We start from the raw sequence: 23,429 nt of genomic DNA on the forward strand, positions 1-23,429 counted from the left end.
CTGCCTGCCAATGCAGGAGACACATATTTGATCCCTGAGTCAGGAAGATCCCCTGGAGGAGGAAATGGCAACCCACTCCAGTATTCTTGCCTGAGAAACCCCATGGACAGAGGAGCATGGTGAGCTATACTCCATGGGGTCACAAAAGAGTCAAACACAACTGAGCATGTACACACAATCTTTTCACTCCTATAGAACATGAGATACAAGAGGGAGTAAACTGCCAGGAGGTTTACCATGTTTGGGCCAGTGCTTCAGTTGCTGGTCAGAAGTGTGATGCAGAAACAGCAGTTTCTGCCAGCCTGGTTTTAAGTTGGTTTTAGACTGGATGATAAGCTACAGAAGCTGTTTCCTTAGAGGAGTGAAAGTGGGGTGGGGGTGAATAATCCTTGGAGAAGCCCCTGCTGACCCACCTTGCTTCCTGACGTAGGAGGAATTCAGTGACTATGAGGCCAACGATCCTTGGGTTCAACAGTTCATCCTTAATCTGGAGCAGCAAATGGCAGAGTTCAAGGTGAGCAAGGGCTCTCAGGACCAGTCTGTAGAATTACCCACCTCCACCCAAATCAGCAGCCTGAGGCTTCTCATCACATTCCTGCTGGGAACTCTGGATGCCCTTCCAAGCCCCAGGCTGTGGAAGCACTCCCGACAGCTCGTATGGAGGCAGGGGGCAAGGTGGGACCCCCACTGATATCCAGCCTCTGCGTGCAGGCCGGCCTGTCCCCAGTCATCTACGACAGCCTGACCAGCCTCATGACCAGCCTCGTTGCAGTCGAGTTGGAGAAAGTGGTGCTGAAGTCCACCTTCAACCGGGTAATGTGAAGATAGCACAGGCCTCCGCCCCACTGTCTTCCCTAAGGAGGACCAGTCTGTCCCTTCCCTGCTACCCCAGGCCCTGTGCATCTAGGCTCAGTCCTGCCCTGAGGCAGTAGAGCCAACTGAAGCACCACCCGAGTCCCTGCGGGCCATGCAGCCAAGCACTGAGCAAAGCTGGGGGCCAGTGCTGCTTGGCCGGAGGGCCAGGCCTTGAGCTCGTGTTCCCATGCAGCTGGGCGGCCTGCAGTTCGACAAAGAGCTGAGGTCACTCATCGCCTACCTCACCACGGTGACCACCTGGACCATCCGAGACAAGTTTGCCCGGCTCTCCCAGATGGCCACGATCCTCAATCTGGAGCGGGTATGTGGGGCTCCCCTGGCCTTGCCAGAGAAAGGTGACTGAGAGGAGAGGCAGAGACAAAATCTGGGTCTCCACCGGCAGCCCAGCCCTGCAGGCCGCCTCCTTCCTCAGCGTCCCTGCGCTGCCTCTGGTGGGGTTCCCGGGCCTTCCCTCGGGCTGGCCCTTCCTTGCTGACTGTCTACTCTTCCCACAGGTGACCGAGATCCTGGATTACTGGGGCGCCAACTCGGGCCCGCTGACGTGGCGCCTCACGCCTGCTGAAGTGCGCCAGGTGCTGGCTCTGCGCATAGACTTCCGCAGCGAGGACATCAAGAGGCTGCGCCTGTAGCTGCCGCATGAGCCCAGCTGGCCTGTGACTCTTCGGAGCCCATCCCAAGTGGCTGCATCCAGGAGCTGAGCACGGCTGTCTAGCGCGGCAGAGCTCTGATAGCGCAAAGTTCCCCTGCTGGCAGCGGGGAAACAAGACTTTGATTCAGTCCATTCTCTGTTCTCAGACCTGTCGGGGTGCTTTAGGGGACAGTGTCTCCCCATCGAGAGAGGTGGCTCCACCTTGACTTCTAACTTGGTGGGAATGCCAGGGTGGGCCAGCCTTCCACATGGAGGGCCATCCTCTCGCCCTTGGACACGGCAGCACATGAGCTGCCTCCCTGCCAGTCCTGAAGGACTTGGCTTGATCTGGGGACCTGAGGTTTACTCTGAGGAGAGGCTGTGATATTTATGGTCGCCCTGAATAAACAGGCTCCTTGAAGAGAGGCCAGTGTGCTGTTTCCAGGAAGGGCTGGATGCTACAGGGCGAGACAGGTGCACGAATTGCACTGAAATATGAAGGCAAAAGCCTGACTCCTCGGCCTCCTCTGGTGCCCAGAGCGGCACATGACAACAGGCCTCACCCAGTCCCAGACCCTCATCCCCTCTTGGCCCTTGGCACCAGAAGCCAGGTCATCCCAGGGGCAGGCTCCCACAGTCCCAGCGGGAGCAGGAAGGATCTTCATGAGGACAACCTGGACAGGCAGAGTGAATCTATTCCAGGAAGATGGAGAACCCACAGGCACATGGTAGAGCTGCAGCATTGCTGTTAAGGCCTCAGTCAGCAGCAGCTTGCTGCAGGACTGCACTGGCTCTCTGCCACAGACATGTTCCCACTCCTCCATTGGCTCAGCCTGGGAGGGAGTGTTGAACAGGAAGTCTCTACTCAGGCAAAAGCTGGACTTCTAAGGAAGGCCACAGGAAATGCCCCCAAGGCCTCTTCAAGGTCGGCTTTACCAAGGGACCCCAGCAGTCTGCCAAGGCTGGTTGTCATTCCTTCTTCCAGGCCCTGGTGGACAGTGAAAAGGCCAAGGCCCAAGCAGGGCCATTAGATTTGTAAAGGCCACAGGGGACGTTTAGCACAGGACTTTCCTAGGTCCAGATGGAGCACAGGCTAAGCCTTAGGCCACCGTCAACCAGGAGGTCTCAGTCCTGTTTCCAAGCACCGTCTCTGCTTCACCAAGTTTTAGAAAGGGCCGGGCTAGAACTTGGATCGCTTTCCTTTGGAAGCAGATTCACAGAGAAGGGTGGAGAGAAAGCTGAACACTCCCCTGAGGGAGGACAGGAGGGGCTGCTGTAGCTGCAGGCTGTCTCCTCTTGCAGAGGGATGAGCCTCAAGAGAAGGGGTCTCAGGTGGAAGTCTCAGTCCCCAGCAGCTGCAGGCTCAGGCCCTGAGTGTCCACTTCTACCAGGTGGACGCTGTAGTTCCCGAGGCCCTAGGAGCAAAGGATGGGAGGTGTTAGTGGGCTCTGCATGGATTTCAGGCCCTCAGGGGGCTGGACGTAGGATGCGGGGCCAATGGGGCTTACAGCTGTAGCCCTGGTTCACTGGTGGGCCACAGGGAGGGCTCCTGTCCCCACCAGTTAGCGTACCCCAACCACCCGGTACCTCTGTCTTGGCCAGCACAGCCTCCAGAGCCTCCTTCTGCCGCGGCTCCTTGGTCAGTAGACAGAGAAAGCCCCCGCCACCTGCTCCTGCAAGGCTCTGGCCGTGCACGTGGGGGGCCAGGACATCCATCATACGCCGCACCGCCAGGGGCTCACAGCCTGGAGCCATGAGCTTCTTCTGCTCCCAGTATGACGTCAGGCACTGGCCCAGCAGAGGCAGACTCCCTGGGGTGGGGACAGAGCGGGGGCCATCTGTAGGCTGGATGAGGTGCCAAGAGGCATTGCTTAACCGGCGTCCTGGGTCAGAACCTGGGTCCAGTACTGGCTGGAAAGCCCCTCTCGGGGTGGTTTGAGCACAGAGCAGCTGGCATGGTACCCAGCACAGTGATCATTTAGCTGTGTGGCCCTGATCAGCGCTGACTCCCTGGAACCCAGCTGTGGAGCCAAGCCTCTTCCCCCATCCGCTTCCCTGAAACTGGGCTGGAGGCCTTCCCCAGGATGCAAATACTGTTCTGAGACACGACTCACACCTAAGCGTTGGACCCTGCAGAGGACAGACTGTAGGCCTCTGTCCCCGGGGGCCTCGTACCGAGGGCGGTGCCAAGCCCTGCAGAGCCCCCTGGCCTCAGGCCCACGAGTCGCAGCAGGCACTCACTCCGGTGTCCTGAGCTCCAGGGGGGAAGTGCCTCACCTTGGTGGAAGGCTTCCGCACACTCCTCGGTCTGCTGCACCAGGCGGCGGGCGTTCTGCACAACGGCAGGCAGCCGGGCATACCAGCTCCTCAGCACATCCTGCAGGGAGGGCAGGAGCCGTGAGGAGGCAGAGGAGCTGCCAAGCCCCGCTGAGCGGTCCGCCTCCTCCCTCTTGGGGCCGGGGCTGACCTGAAGCAGGTTCCGGGCCAGGCGGGTCTTCCCAGTGTACACCAGGAGCAGGTGGTCATTGAGCTTCTGGAGAAAGCCCTCAGGCACAGAGACCTCCTCCACTTCCACCTTCAGTGGCAGCTGGGCCCGGGAACGCCCCACCTTGACGCCGGGCAGGAGGCCACCCACCTGGTCCTGCCAGCCACCTCCTACGAGAGCCCCAAACCCATCACCGCTGGGGTCCCCCGGCCAGGCTTCCCTCCCCAGGCTAGGCTGCTGGCCTTGGGAAGACAGCTTCCCCCACCAACACTGAGTCAGCTGAGTTGTACAGCTTCTGCCCCAGCCCTGGGAGCAAGACAAGCCCAGGGGAAGGGGCTTCGTTCCAGAGCCCAAGCTTAGAACGTAACCCAAGGTCTGAGGTTTGCTGCATACCTAATGTGTTCTTGGAACTGGGGTAAACCACATCGAAGGATTAAGACCTTACCCCAACCTTCCCCCGAGGGCAGGATGACACAGGACTCTCCCTACAGCCTAACAGTCCCTGCACCCTGGCTTGCCTGATAAAGGGTGTTGATGGTGAAAATAAGCTTCTTTTATCAAACTTTATATAAAATAGCTTGTTCACATTCTGCTTCAGTAATGAAAGGTATGGATCTCTTTTCTTCTGGCAGCTACATAGAAATGTCAAAACCTGAGGTGATTCTGGGGTGATATTTGGAGAAAGGCCTCCAAGGGTTTCGAGTATGAAACGCAAATGGCAGGAGGCATCTGGAACGCTCCCGCCAAACGTGGTTAGTGTCACGGCCTGGAACACTGAGAACTCCTTAATGGCACCCCTCCCCTCCAGAGCACCTGGCATAGCTCGTAATTATACGTTCATTTGAGTGGCTATTGATTAATGTTTGTCTCCAACAGCCCATATGACTTCTGATGGCAAGGACCCTGTTATTGTTCATTCTATCCCCAGGGCCCAATACAGTGTGGGTATCTAATAAATAGCTGTCATTTAATCAAATGAAGGATATGAATGGTACACTTCAAAAAGAAAACTAAAAGGCTTCCCCATCAGGCCTTTATGCTAACGACCACCTATTACAGGATGTGAGTCAAGACAGTGAGAGGAGGAGCTGGGCTACTCCTTGGCCAGGGAAGAGACCGTCAGCAGGTATCTCTGTGTCTCTGTGGCAGCTTCCTTCCCAGGGCTGTGCTGGAGGGGAGGCTCGGCATCCTGAGGTGAGCGGAGCACCCTGGAGCCAGACAGGCCTCACTGCTCTCTACTGTGTGGATGCTAAGGGGCCGCCGTGGTGAGAAGCCTGGTGCTAGACATTCTGTATGACCACGGCCCTGTGCCGCGCCCCCTCAGGTGGTGGGGGCCCCAGCCAGGGGAGGGACAAGGTGCTGAAAAGCAGGCTGAGGGGCCTGTTCCCTACTCCAAACCCAGTCCCGTCCTGAGGGACAGCCCTTAGGAACACAGACGGAAGGAATACCTAACAGGAAAGATGCCGCACGAACTCTTAACAGTATGTTTCTACATCAAGTCCTTTGAGGTAGAAATATTTCATTTTGAAAGCTACCAGAGAGGGTGTCAGAGGGATAAGAAGGCAGCTCTTAATCACTGTGCGGCCCAGCGCACTTGTGGGCGCTCTGCAGGTCCAGGGGAGCCCCTGTTGCTGATGAGCCCTGTTCTGCCCGGGGGGCACCCCCCTACCTGTGGTGAGCACCTGCTCCAGGTGCAGGACTGCGTGGACCAGGGCCTTCGCGCCCACCGCATGGCCTGCGGCCCGCTGCACCACGGCCAGGGCGGCCCCCGCCAGGATGCTGCTGGTGCCTGCAGGGCGGGAGAGGGCCGGCATGAAGCCGCTCCGCCAGCCCATCCCGCTCCACGGGGCAGGGCCCGGCGAGGGGGCCAGAGTGAGGCTGAAGGAGCAAGCGGGCCGGTGGGCAGCAGGCGCGGACCCACTCACCAAGGCCAGAGCCGTGGGGCAGCTCAGACCAGGCGTGCAGCTCGAAGCCGCCCCTGAAGGCACGCAGCAGCTGCTCCCTCAGCGAGAGCTCGGAGGAGACACTGACAACGCCCGCGCAGATGAAGGCCGCCTTCAGCAGCGCCCCTGCGGAGTGAGCAGCCCTCAGCCAGGCGTCTGGTCTCCAGAGCGGAAACAGACCCCACCCCGTCTCCGCGCAGCCAGGGGCTCAGCCCAGCCGCAGCGCACACCCCCTCCCCAGTCACGACAGGCCCTGCGGGCTCTGGGGCACCAGCGAGCTGCTCTCCCTCCTGCACCCGTGTGGGCTGGGGGGTGAAGGCAGGGCGCCCCTCAGGCCCGCCCCTGTGGCCCGCGGGCTCTGGGCCTCCGCCCCCACGCCCCGCAGCGCATGTCTCAGGCGCGCTGACCTGGGGCCTGGGGCTGGCAGTAACCCCGCATGTCGTCCAGGCTGCAGCACACGATCTTCACGGCTGTCTGGTCCTGCCGGGGCCCCACCGCCAGCCGAAGCTCGGGCTCCGGGATGCGGCGAGCCCTGGCCCCGATGGGCCGGCGGCCGTCCACTCGCACAGCCAGGCCCAGCACGGCCCCACCGAGCTCGTACGCCAGGGGCGGTGTGTCACTCCAGCCCCCTGTGGCGACGGAACGAGACCCAGCTGGTCTCGGGGGGCTGCCAGCTCAGTTCTGGGGTGCCGACCCCCACCCCACCCTCCTCCACGGGCTCACCAGAGAAGTCCACCCGCGCCGGGCACTCGGCCACCACCCACTGCCCGGGCGCCGGCAGCTCCGCTGGCACGGAGCAGACGAAGCGCTGGGCGGACATCACGGCCCGGCGGATCAGCAGCTGCCCAGCCCCCTCGTAGTGGCGGGCGGCCCGCACCAGCAAGGCTGGCCTGCGGGAGGGAGGGAGGGGTGTGAGGCCCAGGCTGGCGGCCAGCGGTCGCCCTGGGTCCCACTGCCCTGGCCGCCTGGGGCCACCCCGCCCCTCTGAGCTCCCACCTCCAAGGCCAGCAGGGGAGTCCTCAGCCTACCTGCTCAGCCACCTGGTCCGCTCCTGAGTGAGCGCCTCCACGCCCCGCGCCAGGTCTCCACGCTCCAGGAAGGAGAAGGGCCGCACCCACCCGGGGTTGGCAGCCGGCCCACTGCGCAAGCCACCTCGGCCCTCTGCCATGCAGCCCAGGACGTCCGCCACACAGGCCAGGGCCCGGGCGGCCACGCCAGGGTCTTCCGCACCAGCTGCCACTGATGGATCAGGAGGTGGGCAGCTGCGGAGGAGGCCGTCCCCAAGGCCCTCTGCCCTCAAACACCCCAGACTCCTCACACCTCTGCACTGTGGCCCCACATGTATCCTGGCCTGAGAGTGCTCCCCACTTCTCCGCCTGGCAAAGTTCTCATCCTGGCGAGTCCCAGCCCAGGACGCCCTTAGTGAGAAAGAGCTCAGCCTCGGGAGGCAAACCACCTGGGTTCATCCTCAGCCCCCTGGGTGGCTGAGTGAACAGCATCGACAGGGAACAAGGCGCTGCCTGGGCCCCCCGCTGGAGCACTTCACCCCATCCGGCACAGAATGCATGCTCTGCCAATGCTCACGGGACCCAGAGGCTCAGCCCCAGGGCCCCGCCTCTCCCTAAACCCCTCACTGACCAGGATGGAACTTCCTAGCACCCAGACGGTAAACTCCACTTGTGTCTCCCCCCTGCTTTAGAGTCTCATGTCTCCCTAATGCCTGAGGTTGATGACCTGGAGGGCAGATAGAGCAGGTGATGCGGGGTCTGGCTTCCCAGTTGGGTGCCCAGCACACTCACCCTGGTCCAGCGTGGCCAGCAGGCTCCCAGCACAGTCCTCATGGACGGCAGCCCGGGTCAGTGGGCGCAGGCTGAGGTCCTGCCGGGTCTCCAGCACGTGCCGCGCCTTGTGCAGGGCCTGGCGGAAGAACAGGTCCCGGCGGGCAGCCAGCGTGGCACCCCGATCCAGACACGGCTGCAGCTGCTCCCAGGATAGACGCCAGCAAGCCCGCCAAGCCCGCAGGGCCCGGCCCCGGTCCTCCTGGGGGTCCAGCATCCACAGCAAGTCCCAGGGGCCCGGGGTCCTCGAGGGGTGGAGCACGGGGAAGAGACGGGCACTGAGGAGGCAGCGCTCAGCGGGGGGCACGTCCGGGTCCCATAGGTCCCAGTCCCTGAAATGGAGAGAAGTCACATCAGCAGGAGGGGAGCAGGGGCTCCTGCCTGGTCCCCCAGCCCTGACCACCTGTCAGCGGGGGCCTGGCTCCTTCCTGGGAACAGGACGAACTCCTCCAGAGACCAGATAAGCAAGTTATTCAGGGAGGGAGGCCCAGCTGCCCTGCCTCCTTCCCCAGGCCGCTGAACAAAACCCCAAAGCCTGGGCATGGTCAGGAATTTGGAGTAGCCCAGGGGGAAGATGCTAGGGCAGATGAGGCTGCTCAAAACTACCCCAGGCCCCAGGGATTGAGTGGGGTGTGCCCTGAGCCTCCAGGCGGCTGCCACCCCAGCTGCCAAGGCCCACAGAGCCCCATGGGGCCATCCACCCTACCTGATGCCCGTCTTCTGGAAGAATTTACTCCAAGACATGTTGAGATACGTTCCTGTCCCCTGTCTCTGGGGGAAGAGAAGGAAGCAGTCAGGGCTGACGGGGCCACAGGAAGGGGTTAAGGACAATAAGGCCAGGGGACCAGGGTCGGGGCCAGAGGGGGCAGGAAGAGAGATGGCTACCGGCTACATCCTCCTCACAGCCTGTATCCCCCAGGTGAGCGCTCGCAGAGCCCCGCAGGGAAGTGGGCGCTGTGCTGGGGACACCGGAGCCCCCAAGGCCTAAAAATGGGGGTGAGAGGAGGCCACTGAGCACCTACCTCCCAGCTGTCCAGGCGGCCCACGAGGGTGAAGGCCCGGCTGGGGGTGCCGTGCAGCTGCACATGGTGTCCCCGCAGGACGAGGTCACGCAGCTCCACGCCATGCAGCGCCTGGGACTGGGCCATGTCCAGGCCACTCACGAAGCAGCCAGTGCCAATGTGAATGGGGCCCTGGGGGGAGAGGACAGGGTCTGCGTGCTCAGCGGAGCCCAGGCGCGCCCTGGAGCGGGCCTCCCCCCTGCACACCCAGCCTCACCCGCAGGTGGCAATGCTGCAGGACGCTCCCGGGGCCCAGCCGCACGGGGCCCTCCAGCAGGCAGCTGACCACAGCGCTCCCGGCCCCCAGCAGCGGCCGCTCCTGCAGACCCGGGAGAAAGCCGTGAGGCCCAGCAGGGGCGGCCCCAGTCCTCCTCCACAGCCCAGCTCCAGCCAGAGCTCCTGCCGCTCCACGCCTGCTGGCCAGCCGGACCCCACTCCACACCTCCCTGGCCCCAGCCTCAGGATGACTCCCACCCCAACCTGGTTCCTGCTGTTCTGCCAGGGGCACGCTCCCCTCCAGAGCAAACCTGAACCCAGAAATGGGGGTCCCGCCAGATGACAGGCCCCCAGAAAACTCCCACCTGTCCAGCTAGTCCAACCCCTGTCACCCTGAGGGTTGCCTCTGCACTCTACCTGCCCATCACCATGAATTTGCCTGACTCCCTGAGCAGACCCTTCAGAAAGGGTTAGGGGGGACTCTTCTCTACCTTCTCAATCAGTCAGACTTGGATGTAGAATCCTGACTTGGCTACTTAACTGGCTCTGTGGCCTTAAGCAAGTTACTTAACCTCTCTGAGCCTCCAGTGACTCCGGTGTGAAAAGGGGTAATTACACCTACGCTCATAGTCTGTCCCAAGCATGAGCTGTTCCCACCCCTCCCTGCAGCCCCCCATGGCCACTGTCTCCAAGCATCCTGAAGGTACCTCTGCAGGCCTCACCTCCAGGCAGGTCTTACCTCCACCTGGGAGTGTACGACCTGGGCCTCTGGAGCCCCCGGGGATGTGAGACTGTGCAGAAACTCACTGGCTGAGTTGGTCATGTAGTTGTAGCTGCCGTCAGGGACATACGCTGTAGAGACACAAGTACTGACCTCAACGTCCCGCCTCCTGCAGCTCTGACGCCAGGCTGGGCCTCCCACCAGAAAACATGGCTTCACCAGGGCCTGGGAGGGCAGGCATGAACGAGCCCACTGTGCTGATGGGAAGCTAAGATCAGAGAGGCTCGGCAACCTGCCCAAAGTCACCCAGCTACAAAGCAGCAAGACCAGGACGGGAGCCCAGGAATGAGACGAAGGAGGAAGGGAAGCGATATGTCAGCAGGAGACTCGGAACTGGGAGAAGATAGCTGTCCCACGCAGGCGCTCACGAGGCTGGCCTGGCCTAGGGGCCCAGGGGCCAGAGGGTGAGGGAGGAGCCTCCCCAGGGTGTCCCCACCCCCATGGCTTCCCCACCCAGAGCGCGGAGAGGCAGGACCCACCCACTGTGAGCGGCTGACCGCGGAGCTGCCTCCACAGCTCAGCTCGGGCGCCGTGCAGATAGCCCGCGACGTCTGCGTCACCTTGCCCTATCTCCGGGGGCCGCCCCACCAGGAAGTCCTCCCTTTGCACGTTCCGGGCCATGCAGAGCAGGATGTCAAAAAATAGAGACAGCTGGGACAGGGGTGGGTGCTTCTGTCAGTGGGCTACCTGGCTGAGCGGGGCCCATTCCCTCCTCAAAGTCACCAACACACAGAAGGGAACAGACTGGCCCGAGGCCCCGCAGCCAGACTAGCAGCGTCAGGGCCTCTCGCCCAGGCCAAGGCCTCCCGGTCCCCAGTCCCGGGCACCTGACAAGGCCGGGCTCCCGAGTCCAAGCCCATGTAGGTGCAGGCGTCCAGAGGCGGGCTCATGTGGGTGGCCAGAAGGCGCTCGGCAGTTTCCACAGAGAAGAAGACAACCCCGGACACCTGCAGGGACCCCCACAGGGTCAGAAAAGAGACCCCAGGGCCAGGCGTGTGCCCGAGCTGGGGAGGGCGGGGGCAGACGGGCCCCCAGGCCACACGGGACAGGGTCTTCATCTTCTGGGCCACTGCAGCGCTGGGACTCCAGGCTGACTGGAGGCAGCTCCCCACCAAGGGCCCCGCGACAGGGCCTTCTGGGGACCCCTCAATTGTCAGGGCTCCTCCGTCGTCCTTACAGTCTAGTCCCAGACTCTTACCCACCACTTACATCTCTGTCCTCCCTTCTAGAAATATCCCTTGAGCCTGGTTCTGGCCTTTCTCATTCAGGACAAGACTCTGAATGCCAAGGCTAACCTGCCCCCCTGAATACCTGTTCCAGATCTGCCTCAGATTCCGGTTCTAGCCTTCCCTGAAAGGTGGGGCGCTCTGCCCTGGGCACAAAGGCAAGCTCTCCCTCTCCCATCCCATAAAGTCTCTAAGCCCCCCACCCTGGGGGCTGGCAGCCGTACCAGTGGCACCTGCCCATCAGGCCTGGCGCACCGTTGTATCTCTGCCTCAGTGCCCTGGTAGTAAATGTCCAGAACGAAGCCCTAGGCGGGAAGAGGAAACAGATTCAGGGGCGGAGGCAAAGAGACTGAGAAGGAGGGCGTTCTCCAGATGAAAACCTCGGACACAAGTCTGATGGGGCCGGGACACCCCCGGGGCACCCGTGCCCAAGACCTGCCCCAGCCCCACGGCAGACCGTCTCCTCGGCTTTGAATGTCTCCACGGCCCCAAGTGCAGGTACAGAGCCCGGCACAGGGTCAGGGGCAACTCATGTTTGGCAAAGGACTAAGTGAGCACAGGAGCTGCTGCCGTGGGGAAAACCTCAAACCCAGGCTGGCTAGGAGCCAGGACCAGGCTGCACAGACCACTTCCCAGGGCCCTACCTGGGGGTCAGTCAGGTAGACGCCGTGGCTCCGGGCGTAGGCTGTGCTCCCCGGAAGGGCGATCCCTCGGGCTCCCCGGAAGCCGTCCCAGCTGATGCCTGCGGGTGGGGGAAGCAGGAGGCTCTCCAGGCACCCCAAGCCAAGGCAAGGGCCAGGTGGGGGGCCCTGCCAGGAGGAGCACGCTCTCAGGGCAGGGGCGTGCAGGCACCTCTAGAGAAAGGGCATTTCTGTGGTTTCCAACACGGGCGTTCCCCTGGGAGGATGACAGCACCTCACCCCCCAAAGCTCGTCCCCAGAGCCCTTGGAGGCCAAAGGGACAGGACTGGGTGCCTCCATCCCACAGACAGCAGAGGGAGGCGGGCGGGGGAGGCCTGCCTCCTGCTCTAGGCTCCATCCCAAAAACCTCAGAGCGCCCTTTCTGCAGGGGCAGCGGGCCAGGCCGAGATGGGGGGTGGGAGAGGAGAGGCAGAGCGGGCGCGGGCGGGCAGGGAAGGCCGCCGCAAACCTCCGCAGGCTCACCTGGGCTCGGAGGCACCGACAGCAGCATGTCCGTGCTGCACACCCACACGCCTGGCGGGGAGCCCGGGCCCAGCTGCGGGGACAGAGAGAGTTGGCGGCTTCCGCCTGTTCTGGGGGACCGGGTTGCTGAGGGGTGGGGGCCCCCAGACCTGCGGTGCCCATGCCCGCCCTCCCACCTACTTCTGGGGCCACGCCTCCGCCAGGGCGGCACACTATCCTCCTGAAGCGCCCGCTAAACGCGGGCACCCAAAGCCATTGTTCTGGCGTCCCGTCTCAGGCAGCAAAGACCATGGCTGGGGCACGGCGGGGAACAGGACAAGGGCCTGGCCTCACTCGATGGCTCATGGTGTCCAGTAGGCAGTCCAGGTTGCAGACCACAGCCTCCACGGGGGCCTGGGGGTTCTCCACAGGGAGGCAGGTGAAGGCCCGGCCACAGTCGTCAAAGGCGAAGTCTCGACCCTGGGGGAGTGGGGACAGGCAGAGGAGCCTGGGGCAGAGGGCCAGAGCAGAAAGCCACCAAGCTACAGCACTCTGACCAGGGTTTTTCTCAATAATAACTTTTTCATATAATTTTTGAAATGAAATGATTATGGTAAAAAAATTAGAAAATGCAGATACACAAAAGGAAAAACAATCCCTCGGGAATAATAACCATTGCCCTCATTTGTGAGGTATATCCTTTCATATACCTCATATGCAGACTATTTTTTTACAAAAATTTAAAAGGTGGAGAAAATAGAACTTTACACACACACACACACACACACACAGGAGTGTAAGTCAAACTGGAGAAATAAGTCAATGTCAATATCCTGGCTGTGATTATACTATAGTTTTGGAAAATATGACCATTGCAGGGATCTGGGCAGTGTTTACAGAGGTTTCTCTCTGGACTGTTTCTTACATGTGCATCTATAATGATCTCAACCAAACTTTCCATTAAAAAAGCTGAGATCATTATATTCAAACTTGTGTGGCTTGCCTTTTTCACTGAATAATGAAAATACATTCACTGACACTCACAATGAGCCAGGCCCAGCCCCAATTTAAACATTTAATGGGTCATTTCAACACATCCACAAGAAGGAGGAATTGTTAACAGGCCTAGAAGTGATCATGTGACCATTGCCCCAGGTTACAGAGTCAGTCAATGCACAGGTGAGTGCAGAGAGTTAAATGGGCCTTTTACTCACTGTCTAATATTCCTCCAGGAGGATATGCTGTTTTTATTTATCCAGTTCCCTATTTTGAACACCTGGATCAATTCTGATTCTGACAGTTCTGAATGAGCACAAGGGACACCTTGCACACAGAGGCAGAAGCCCTCTAAAGTCCTGTCCAACCCCAAGAATCAGCGGCTCCATCCTTCTGCGTGGGCCCTGCCGGGCATTCTACTAACCGTGTGCAGGATGAGGATCCAGGCCGAGTGCAGAACATCTGACGTGACCACCTATCAGAAGTGGGAGAGCCCTGTTGACAGAGGTCTAGACAAATGGCAGCCAAGGATGGCAGCCTCCCCTCCAGGGAGAAATCCCAGCACCAGTCCACACAAGTAACAAAGGAATAACAGGTAAGACCAATGGCCAGAGGCAGGCACAAGACAGATGAGGGGACAAAGCAGCCCTCTGGTGGGCTACCCCCTGCCCCGTTTGTAGGGAAGCTTGCAGCCACGCAGTGGTCCCTGACTCGCTGGTGCCACGCCCACTGCCAGGCTGCACCCAGGTCTACAGCCACGCTCACTCCCCGTGCCAGGGCAGGGTGACGAGTGAAGCAACTGGGTGTGTGGGGGACGTGGGCTGCTGCAGCCCAGTTCCAGCAAACCACTGCCACGTGGGAAGGAGAGCCCAGGGTGGCAAGACGAGGTTTTTCAAGAGCAGCCAGAAAGCCTAACTCTGACACTGGCTCTGAACCACTACGAAAGGCTGGCCCTGCATTCTGCCCTCACCTGAGTGAGTCTGCCCAATCTACAGACGCGAGCACGATGCTGACCCTGAACGGGGCAGGGCAGTGAGGCCCAAGGAGCGGGGACCAGGGAAAGGTTCCGCTTGAAGCCCCCACCCCGCTGTGCCAAGGAGGGTATGTCGGGACCACTCACAGTGAAGCCGGCGCGGGCACTCAGGTGCTCAGCGGCCACCAGCAGGGCGTTGAGGGTGGCTCCTCCACTGCCCACGTGAACCTCAGGGTCCTCCACGGCCAGCAGCAGCGTCCCGGCAGGGATCTGCTCTCGCTTCTGCCGTATTTCCAGCTCTGCGGTCAGAACACGGCTGGGACTTGCCCCCCAGCACCTCACCCCCCATTCCCGAGCACCTAGAGCAAACCTCCCAACCGCCATTATTTTCTCTTCTTTGACTTAGCACCTTTTCATCTAGTAGCTCATTAGATCTTTTCCCAACTCAGTGAGGTAAGGACAGTTACCCCCATTTCACAGGTAAGAAAACCAAGTCTCTGTGAAGTGACATGTGTCTGAGGTCACATGGCAAGGAAGAAGCAGAATCTGGGTTTGAACCTGGGACTGCCCAGCTCCTGGGGCTCCAGGGACATGTGGCAAGGAACAGGGAGTGGTCCTACATCAGGGGCAGTGTGGAGAGGGAGGGTCAACTACCTCTCTGAAAGACCTCAACGCTGTCCTGGTACTGACACGTCAGGATGATGACCGTCCAATCAACGCCCTTTGGCTGCTCCATTCTGGCCAAAGTTGAGGGGTTTTCTGGGCAGAGATACAGAGATGTGTGAATGTTTTTAGATTAGCATATCCTAAAATTGATTTTTTTGGTTGTAAATAGTTTTATGAATTTTAACACACATATAGATTCTTGTGGTCACTACCACCATCTGGATCTGAAAGAACTCCTATACCTCAACCCTTCACAGTCACACCCTCCTTCATCCATCACCTCTGACAACCAGTCATCTGTTCTCCAAAGCTATAACTGGAATGTACTCTTTTGAGATTGGCTTCTTTCACTCAACACAACACCTCTGAGAACCATCTGAGTTGGCTAAGCATAGCCATAACTCTTTCTCCTTTTTTGCCAAGCAGTGCTCCATCGCCTGGACATTCCACAGTCTGTTTCTCTACCCACCCACTAAAGGAACGCTATCTGGGCTGCTTCCAGGTTTTGGTAATCATGAATAGAACTGCTATCAACATTCGTGTGTAGATTTAACGTGAACATAAGACATCTCTCCAGGTGGACACCCGAGTGTGGGATTACTGGGTCACATGATGAATGTATCTTTGTCTTTATCAGTTTGAGATTTCCTCAGGAGAGGAAGTAAGGGGAAGGTGTGGCATTGACAGTGGGCCCCCACTTAAAGCATGGGGCTGTAGGCCCCTCATCACCCAATCACTGGCTCTGAGCTGAGGCTGGGGAGGGAGGTTTTCTATCCAGGCTCCTGAGGGTACAGGCAATTCCCTGCAAAGAGGGAAGCTCTGAGAGGGGTGCACCAGTCTGTTCAAGGGCAGTGTGCCCACAGCACCCACTACAGGGCTCTCGGAGGGGACCTCCCCTCTCAGAGACTCCAAGCTAGATGGGGTTGCAACCCCACCTGTCAGTCACCTTCCTCCAGAGCACTGTGAGCAGTAGGGGGAAGGTGATGCCAAAGCCACGACTTCACCCACTCCTATCCCCGCAACGCTCCTCTCCTTCCAGGTAAGAAAATGGTCTAACCTCCGAGGCTCGGCCTCCCCAAGACCTCCATAGCGGGTCCTTAGGAGTGTGCTGCCCACGGTGGTCCCACGAAGCAGCCCCTCCCGCCTCTTCCTTCCAGCCCCCAAAGCTCAGCACGGGGAGGGCCGGTTGAGCGAGCTGCATGATCCCCCAGAGGTGGAATCACCTCTGTCTGCAGCCCACCCGCATTCCAATCAGAGCCAACGGGAAACCTGAATCTCGGTCCGTTTCTTCCTGTCAGACTCTGCTGCCACAAGCCGTGGTTCAGGCTGACAGACAATGCCACTTAGCAACACCCACACTCCCACGAGCTTCCAGGGAAAGCCTCCGCCACTAACAGAAACTGCTCGGCTCCCCACTCAGCTCAGGAGGGGAATCCAGAGGGAAATCTGAGCAGGAGATCTTGGCCAGGGATCTGGGGTCAGAGGCATTCCCCAGGTTACCCATCGGGCCTTCCCAGTGAAGGGTGTTGCTGGGGATTCCAGGCTGGCCACCAACTCCCTGTGTGACCTTTGGCACCCCCTAACCAGCTCTGGCCTCCGGTGGTAGGAAGCGTAATGACAGATGCCCCCCATCTCATTCACACAGTGGCCCGGTGATCCATCAACCAACGACTGGAAGAAGAGAGACCCACTGAGACAAGATAGGGATCCCCTGGGAGGCCTCCTTGGTGCCAGAACTCCCCATTCAACCCAACAGAAGCTGTCTCAGAACCACACTGCAGTCTGAGAGCTTCTGGGCATAACTCCTGTCTTCCTTCCGGTGTTCTGTCACAGGAAGTGGACCTGGAATGCAAACAGACAGCTCTCCCAGCTTCCTCCAGGTCCCTCTCCTTTTGCCTCCCCCCATAAATCTCTTGCATCTCATCCTGTTGTCTGCTTTTCTGAGGACCTGAACCAATATAGCAAGTACATCATTTTCCTCTCGGCACCATCAAAGGAAAAATTATTCTAAGAACCTCTAAGTATCCGGGAAGTACTCTCTTGATCCTTAAAGATGAAGAAACTGAGACACAGAGATTGACTTGCCCAAGTTCACACAGCTAGCAAGTGGTAGAGCCAAATCTGAACCCAGACACCTTTTTTCCAAAGTCCATCTCTTAACCACTACACCAAACCTACTTTGTAGAACTGAAAATAGAACAAAAGTACTAAATATATGTAAAGTGCCCAATACAAGGTGACAGTGAATCAGGGATGGCATTAAAGATGACAGCCATCATGAGTTAGCTCAGCCACTCACTCTGACCCATAGTCAACTGATTTTTCATCCTCACAACACCACTGCCAGAGAAGTATTCTGTCCAGTTCACACATGTTAGTTGATACTGCAGCCATGACTGGAACCTGAGTCGCTCAGATTCTTATTTAGGTAATGGGGATAATGAAGGTCATATACAGCTTGTACAGACAGGTCAGGTGTGTCCAGCTCCAAGATTCATGTCCTTATGCACCCTGCAGAAACAAGACCTCTCTCCTGGAGTCTTTGCCCTCTGTCATACTTAACATTTGTAAAGAGATCTTAGATAGTAAGGCCTCTATTCTAACATTCTGCACACTTCCAATAGAACTTCATCTACTGAGGTCAAGTTGAAAAGGTTTTTAAATGCCCTCAGCCACACGCTGCCCAAAATTAGGATAGGGAAGGGGAGTCAGGGACAGAATAAAATAAGGCCTCTTCATATTTGCTTCTTGAAAAGAAGTAGGCCAGTGCTTTTGCATTTTAAAGGGGAAAAAGTAGTTTCACAGAGAAAAGGGGAAAATGGAAGGCAGAAAGAAGGTGATTGCAGGTAAAGACTACACTGCAAATCACACAAAGAAATATAGTTGAGATGAGTGGATAATGACGAGACCCGACGGGGTAAAATGAGGCAGGAGAAGTGACCTCAGAGCGAAAGTCACCAGCGCCGGCACCCAGCGGCCCAGCCGCCTGGAGTCCCTGTCCCGGGCGTCCCCAGGTCCCAGAGCTCTTGTAAAAAGACCTGGACCAACGCGATGAGCGGCCTGCGGCCACCCCACGGCAAGCGGGCGCTCGGGGGCGCCGGCAGAGTTCCGAGAGACTCTTCCCTGTAAGCAAAAAGGCAGCCAATGGCCCAGCTCCGTCCTGAGGGCCCAAGAGGTGGACAGGGATCCGCGAAACGGCTGGGGGTATCCGCGCGGCGCCGGGTCCGCGCGCACCCACGTACCTGCCTGCGCCCGGCCCCCGCGCCGCGAGCTCTCTAAGGCGGGGCGGTGCGTGCCTCGCTGCGCGTCCTGGGAAGTGTAGTTTCAGCGCTCTCCCCGCCCGAGGCGGCCCCTCCCCGAATCCCGGCTCCGAGCAACCTCGCGGGTCCTCAGACATGGTCCGAGCAAACGCCTTTCTAAAGGGTAGTGAGCCGTCCCTTCGAGAAGGGGCGTTGGGGCGGGAGACGGCGGCTCCGCGGGGCAGCAAAACTACAACTCCCAGAGGAGCCAGGGCGTCTCCAAAACAGAACGCATTTCCTGGAGCTCGAGTCCCAGACGTGGGGTCTAGGCATTTGTTTAACCCCGGGGACGGGGAGTCCTGAGGGTGCGGCGGAACGGGCCGCCGCTCTCCTCCGCAAAGGTAGAAATCAAACCCGGAGATAAAACCCACAGGTGGTGTCCCAGCGTAAGCGACTACCGTCGGATTGGCAATTAACCAGACTTGCACGGGTTCATCATGGGGTCCTTCTGAGTTGCGATGGGGTCCGTCACAACTCTAGCGAGAAGATGTGTGGCTCTTTTGGAAAAGTTATGAATGGCAGCATTGTTTGTAATCTCGGAAAAGTGGAAACGCACGCGCACTCTCTCTAGGGTACTGGAAAAATAAATTAGGCACATCCATACAATGGAATACTATGCAACAGAGATAATTGGCTAGATCGACATATGCAATAGGGAAAGATGCTAAAGACATTTTGTTAAAGAATATTATGTATGGGAAGCTACTCATGTCAGAAATGTCTGTGGATATAACAGTACCTATGGACAGGAGCAGGACTGGAAGGAGCGCAGGGAGGAGGATACTGCCAGGTGTGGGCATAGGCAGGGAGACCTTGAGCTTCATTTGCTCTGCTTGAGTTTTTCTTAGAAGTACTTTACAAAACTATTGTCCTTAAGAGGGAGCCTGGGAGGCCCAAGCAGTGAGTTTCAGAGAAAATGTTACATTCCACTCTCTTTGTAACCTTGGCCAGTCACATGGTTATTCTGTGTCAGGACTCTTTATCTGTGAAATGGGGTAATAAATGTGTCAAATGCCTGAGATTATTATGAGGATAAGATAAATTCTTGACTCCATAGTAAATGCTCCAAAATTACTAACCCTTGTTGTGACTATTACTGTTATTCCCACACGGCCCCCTTAAAGCTGGATCTGTGGTTTGTTCCCTATTGTATCCTCAGTCACTGGAACATGCCTGGGACATCATCCGTGGTTAAAACAATGTGTTGAATGATGGAATGAATAAAGAGCAGTCCGCTGCTCAGCTCCCACTCGCCCACTTCCTCCGCAAACCTCTCTCCATCCCTCTTTCTCCCCCTAGAGTCACCCCCTCTCTTCCTTTGGCCCAGGTCTCCTCCTCCTTCCTTCACTTCAGCACCTGCTCCTTCTCCTGTGAACACAGGAGGCCTCCAGGAAAGCTGTTCCTAGCAAAGCAGACCGCACTCTGCAGTGGAGGAGAAGGAAGGGGTGCCTGCAGCTGCAGCCCTGGGGGTGGCTCAACGAAAACAGTGAGCTCCAAAGAGCTCAGAGGCCAAGGGCTTCACCCCACATCCTAGGGCAGGCAGGCTCACTGGGTCGGGCTCCAAGGCCACTAGTAAACACATTCACAGAGGTTTTTTTAATGAGATAAAGTCCTCAGTACTTTATCTGTCAGCAGCAGACACAAAAACGTGTAGCTCTCCACCCCCATGATCTGGGGTAGACAGAGCCGTTAAAAAAAAAAAAAAATCTGATGTTATAATATAGGATAGATTCTAGGGTTTGGAATCAGACAAATCCTTTCCAGTTCTCATCACTTTCTGACAGTGTGAGGAAACCACTCAGATTCTTTGAGCTTCAGTTTCTTCCTCTGTAAGAATACAATAGTATTTGCCTAACGGTCTGGCACAGTGCCTGGCACAGAGAAGGTATCCAGAAGTGAAGTGAAGTGAAAGTCTCTCAGTCGTGTCTGACTCTTTGCGACCCTATGGACTATACAGTCCATGGCATTCTCCAGGCCAAAATACGGAAGTGGGTAGCCTTTCCCTTCTCCAGAAGATCTTCCCAACCCCGGAACCAAACCCAGGTCTCCCGCATTGCAGGCAGATTCTTTACCAGCTGAGTCAGAAGGGAAGTCCAAGAATACTAGAGTGGGTAGCCAATCCCTTCTCCAGTGGATCTTCCCAACCCAGGAATCAAGCTGGGTTCTCCTGCATCGCAGGCAGATTCTTTACCAACTGAGCTATGAGGGTAGCCCAAGTAGGCGTCCCACTTCCTTATTAAACATGCTGTCAGAGTGTGAGGGTGCAAGACTGGAAGGCTTCTTGGAGGAGTTGCAATCTGCAGGACCCTGCATGAGATGAGTGGCTGCCACTGGTAGCAGGAAATCCCTCTGGGAGTCAGGGCTACCCAGGGATATCTTAGGCTAAGTTCCCTAGATGCAGAACCAGAGAAAGGGATTCTTCTGCGAGTGATTTTTTAGGGTAGTGAGGAAGACAGAATAAGGCAGGGGAAGAAGCCAGGCAAAGATGGTTCAGCTAAGTCTAGCCTCAGTCTCATCCTCTGGGGATCTCAGGAGCATAAAATGCACCACAGGGTTTATTTTAGAAACAAGGGATCTGGACTTTGTACCCCACATCAGTTGTTCATCGGCTATGGGTGGGCCAGGGGGAAGTAGGGAAGAGGAGCGAAATTTCCTGGGCATCTCCAGACAAAGCAGCTCACAGGGACTGATAACAATTCTCCGGAGAAGGGGTCAGCTAGCAGCCAGCACTCATGACAGCTGGGGAATGGGTGGTCCATCCCTGTGAAAGCATATAACCAAGAGCGTTTACTGCAGGGGAACTGCTGAAGAGAAGGGAGTTAGATGATGAAGATGAGAAGAGGATATTAAACTCTCCTACTGGTCTTTCAAGGAGAATTGAAACAGCTGATTATTTTTTCTTCTTTTTTCCTTGCCACTCCATGTGACTTATGGGACCTTAGTTCCCAGACCAGGAATGGTCCCTGCAGTGGAAACATCGAGTCCTAACCACTGGACTGCCAGGGAAGTCCCTGGTATGGTTTTATATAAATCCAGACCTGATAGGATAACCAAATAGGTAACCCTCTCTGGAGAACTATTAAGTGTACTTTATCATTAAGTGGCCATCTTCCCCAAAGCCTGACTTGCCTTTGCCAAATATCTTATGCAGTATTTTCCAAAGAGTGCTGCTCTAGAATGTGTATGTATCTATATATTTGCTCTAGGATGTACATATATACATATATGTGTATATATATATTCTATAGGATGTGATTATATATTAATAGTAGTATATGGTAGGAAATGGCAACCCACTCCAGTATTCTTGCCTGGGAAGTCCCATAGACAGAGGAACCTGGTGGGCTATAATCCATGGAGTCACAAAGAGTCAGACACGACTTAGCAACTAAACAACAACATAGGATGTTACCAAGTGTTGCTTCAGAAGAGGTACAGATCCATTAAATAAAGGTAAATGGGTTTATTTTATTACCACAACTTTAAAATAAATAGACTGAGTAAGCAAAATGTGTGTATACATACATATATATATATATATATATTTATACAATGATATACTACTCAACCATAAAAAGAATAATGCATACTCCAACATGGATGAATCAAAAATATGCAAAATGAAATAATTCAGGCAAAAATTACTAAATATTTTATGATTCCACTTATATGAAGTGTTCAAAATAGTTAAATCCATAGAGACAGAAAGCAAGCTAACAGTTGCCAGGGACTGGGGGTGGTAAGAATGGAGAGTGATCACTTAATGGGTACAGCGTTTTCTTGTGAGGTGATGAAAAGGTTTTGGAACTAGAGGTACTGGTTTCTAGACATTGTGAATGCACTAAATACACTGAATTGTATGCTTTATAAAGTTAATTTTGTGTTCTGTGAATTTCACCTTAATTTTAAAAAAAAAAGCACTGAGGGACATCCCTGGCAGTCCAGTGGTTCAGACCCTGCATTTTTACTGCAGGGGTCTTGGGTTTGATCCCTGGTTGGGAAACTAAGATCCTACATGCCACACAGACAGAAAATGTTAAAAAAAAAAACAACACCACACACACACATTTAGTGTGCTTGTTGCTCATGGGGTGTCATTGCTCCCAGGTCTTCTCAGTGGACAGAGACAGAGCTAGGGAAAAACAATTCCTATTTGCATGGGGAACCTCTAGGATAAGCTATAAAGCATTTCACAAACATGTTAAGGAATCCTATTTTCAGGCCATGCCTGCGGCTTGCAGAAATCTTAGCTCCCCAACCAGGGATTGAACCCACACCCTTGGCAGTGAGAGCTTAAAGTCTCAACCCCTGGGACTGTTAATATACAGTTTCTCTGAGCTGAGTCTTAGTTTTTACACCAGATCAATGGTCTCCATTGATATTATTGAAAGTACACTTTAAAAAAAGTTGAATACTTTTAAGGTCTGTCAGAGTGCTTCACAAGGTTTCAAGCTCCGAGAAGATAGGGTTCAATTTTTCAATTTCAGTCATTTTCACAGTGCCTACCAGTGTGCTTTGCACATAATATGTAGTACACATTCTGTGGATGACCTTCTGTAGATAAACCAGTTTATCTTGCTGAGTTGTCTGACAACTTAGTTCTGCCAGAGGCTAAGAAATAGTTAATCTGATCAATATTTCTGGAAGGTCTGTTTGGACCTACAAAAGCCCATCCTTCAAAAGTATGTTATTCACGTACACCCCAATGTTCATCGCAGCACTGTTTATAATAGCCAGGACATGGAAGCAACCTAGATGCCCATCAGCAGACGAATGGATAAGGAAGCTATGGTACATATACACCATGGAATATTACTCAGCTGTTAAAAAGAATTCATTTGAATCAGTTCTAATGAGATGGATGAAACTGGAGCCCATTATACAGAGTGAAGTAAGCAAGAAAGATAAAGATCATTACAGCATACTAATACATATATATGGAATTTAGAAAGATGGTAATGATAACCCTATATGTAAAACAGAAAAAGGGACACAGATATACAGAACAGACTTTTGGACTCTGTGGGAGAAGGTGAGGGTGAGATGTTTCGAGAGAACAGCATGTGTATTATCTGTAGTGAAACAGATCACCAGCCCAGGTTGGATGCATGAGACAGGTGCTAGGGCCTGGTGCACTGGGAAGACCCAAAGAGATCAGGTGGAGAGGGAGGTGGGAGGGGGGATCGGGATGGGGAATACATGTAACTCCATGGCTGATTCATGTCAATGTATGACAAACCCACTACAATATTGTAAAGTAATTAGCCTTCAACTAATAAAAATAAATGAAAAAATAAAT

At 56.0% G+C, this 23,429-nt stretch overlaps 2 protein-coding genes across 5 annotated transcripts in view; one reads left to right on the forward strand and one right to left on the reverse strand.

The window, feature by feature from the left end:
• COG4 (component of oligomeric golgi complex 4) overlaps positions 1-1,930 on the forward strand; it is a 24,707-nt gene extending 22,777 nt beyond the window's left edge. Inside the window, exons 16-19 of the mRNA XM_065924983.1 lie at positions 431-514; positions 712-813; positions 1,049-1,177; positions 1,371-1,930. Of these exons, the coding sequence (XP_065781055.1) occupies positions 431-514; positions 712-813; positions 1,049-1,177; positions 1,371-1,505 (450 nt within the window). The 3' untranslated portion in view covers positions 1,506-1,930. The remainder of the gene's footprint in view (positions 1-430; positions 515-711; positions 814-1,048; positions 1,178-1,370) is intronic.
• On the reverse strand, positions 1,914-18,099 carry FCSK (fucose kinase). 4 transcript variants are annotated; one of them, XM_065924980.1, is made up of 24 exons: positions 18,074-18,099; positions 14,820-14,924; positions 14,313-14,464; positions 13,617-13,667; positions 12,551-12,676; positions 12,218-12,290; positions 11,699-11,796; positions 11,279-11,359; positions 10,656-10,775; positions 10,308-10,479; positions 9,787-9,899; positions 9,049-9,150; positions 8,793-8,963; positions 8,477-8,541; positions 7,732-8,102; positions 6,961-7,171; positions 6,656-6,822; positions 6,340-6,561; positions 5,915-6,058; positions 5,659-5,778; positions 3,972-4,159; positions 3,782-3,881; positions 3,092-3,315; positions 1,914-2,919 (listed from the first exon to the last, which is right to left on the reverse strand). In XM_065924980.1, the coding sequence occupies exons 2-24, from the start codon at positions 14,899-14,901 to the stop codon at positions 2,833-2,835; spliced, it is 3,240 nt and encodes a 1,079-aa protein (XP_065781052.1). In that variant the 5' UTR covers positions 14,902-14,924; positions 18,074-18,099; the 3' UTR covers positions 1,914-2,832. The 4 variants fall into 4 exon arrangements, with proteins under 4 accessions (XP_065781052.1, XP_065781054.1, XP_065781053.1 ...); XM_065924982.1 differs by lacking the exon at positions 18,074-18,099 and adding an exon at positions 17,870-18,030; XM_065924981.1 differs by lacking the exon at positions 18,074-18,099 and adding an exon at positions 17,773-18,030.
• Positions 18,100-23,429: the final 5,330 nt, after the last annotated feature.

The sequence above is a fragment of the Muntiacus reevesi genome, chromosome 2, assembly GCF_963930625.1.
Source record: "Muntiacus reevesi chromosome 2, mMunRee1.1, whole genome shotgun sequence".
In the NCBI taxonomy this organism is placed as follows: Eukaryota; Metazoa; Chordata; class Mammalia; order Artiodactyla; family Cervidae; genus Muntiacus; species Muntiacus reevesi.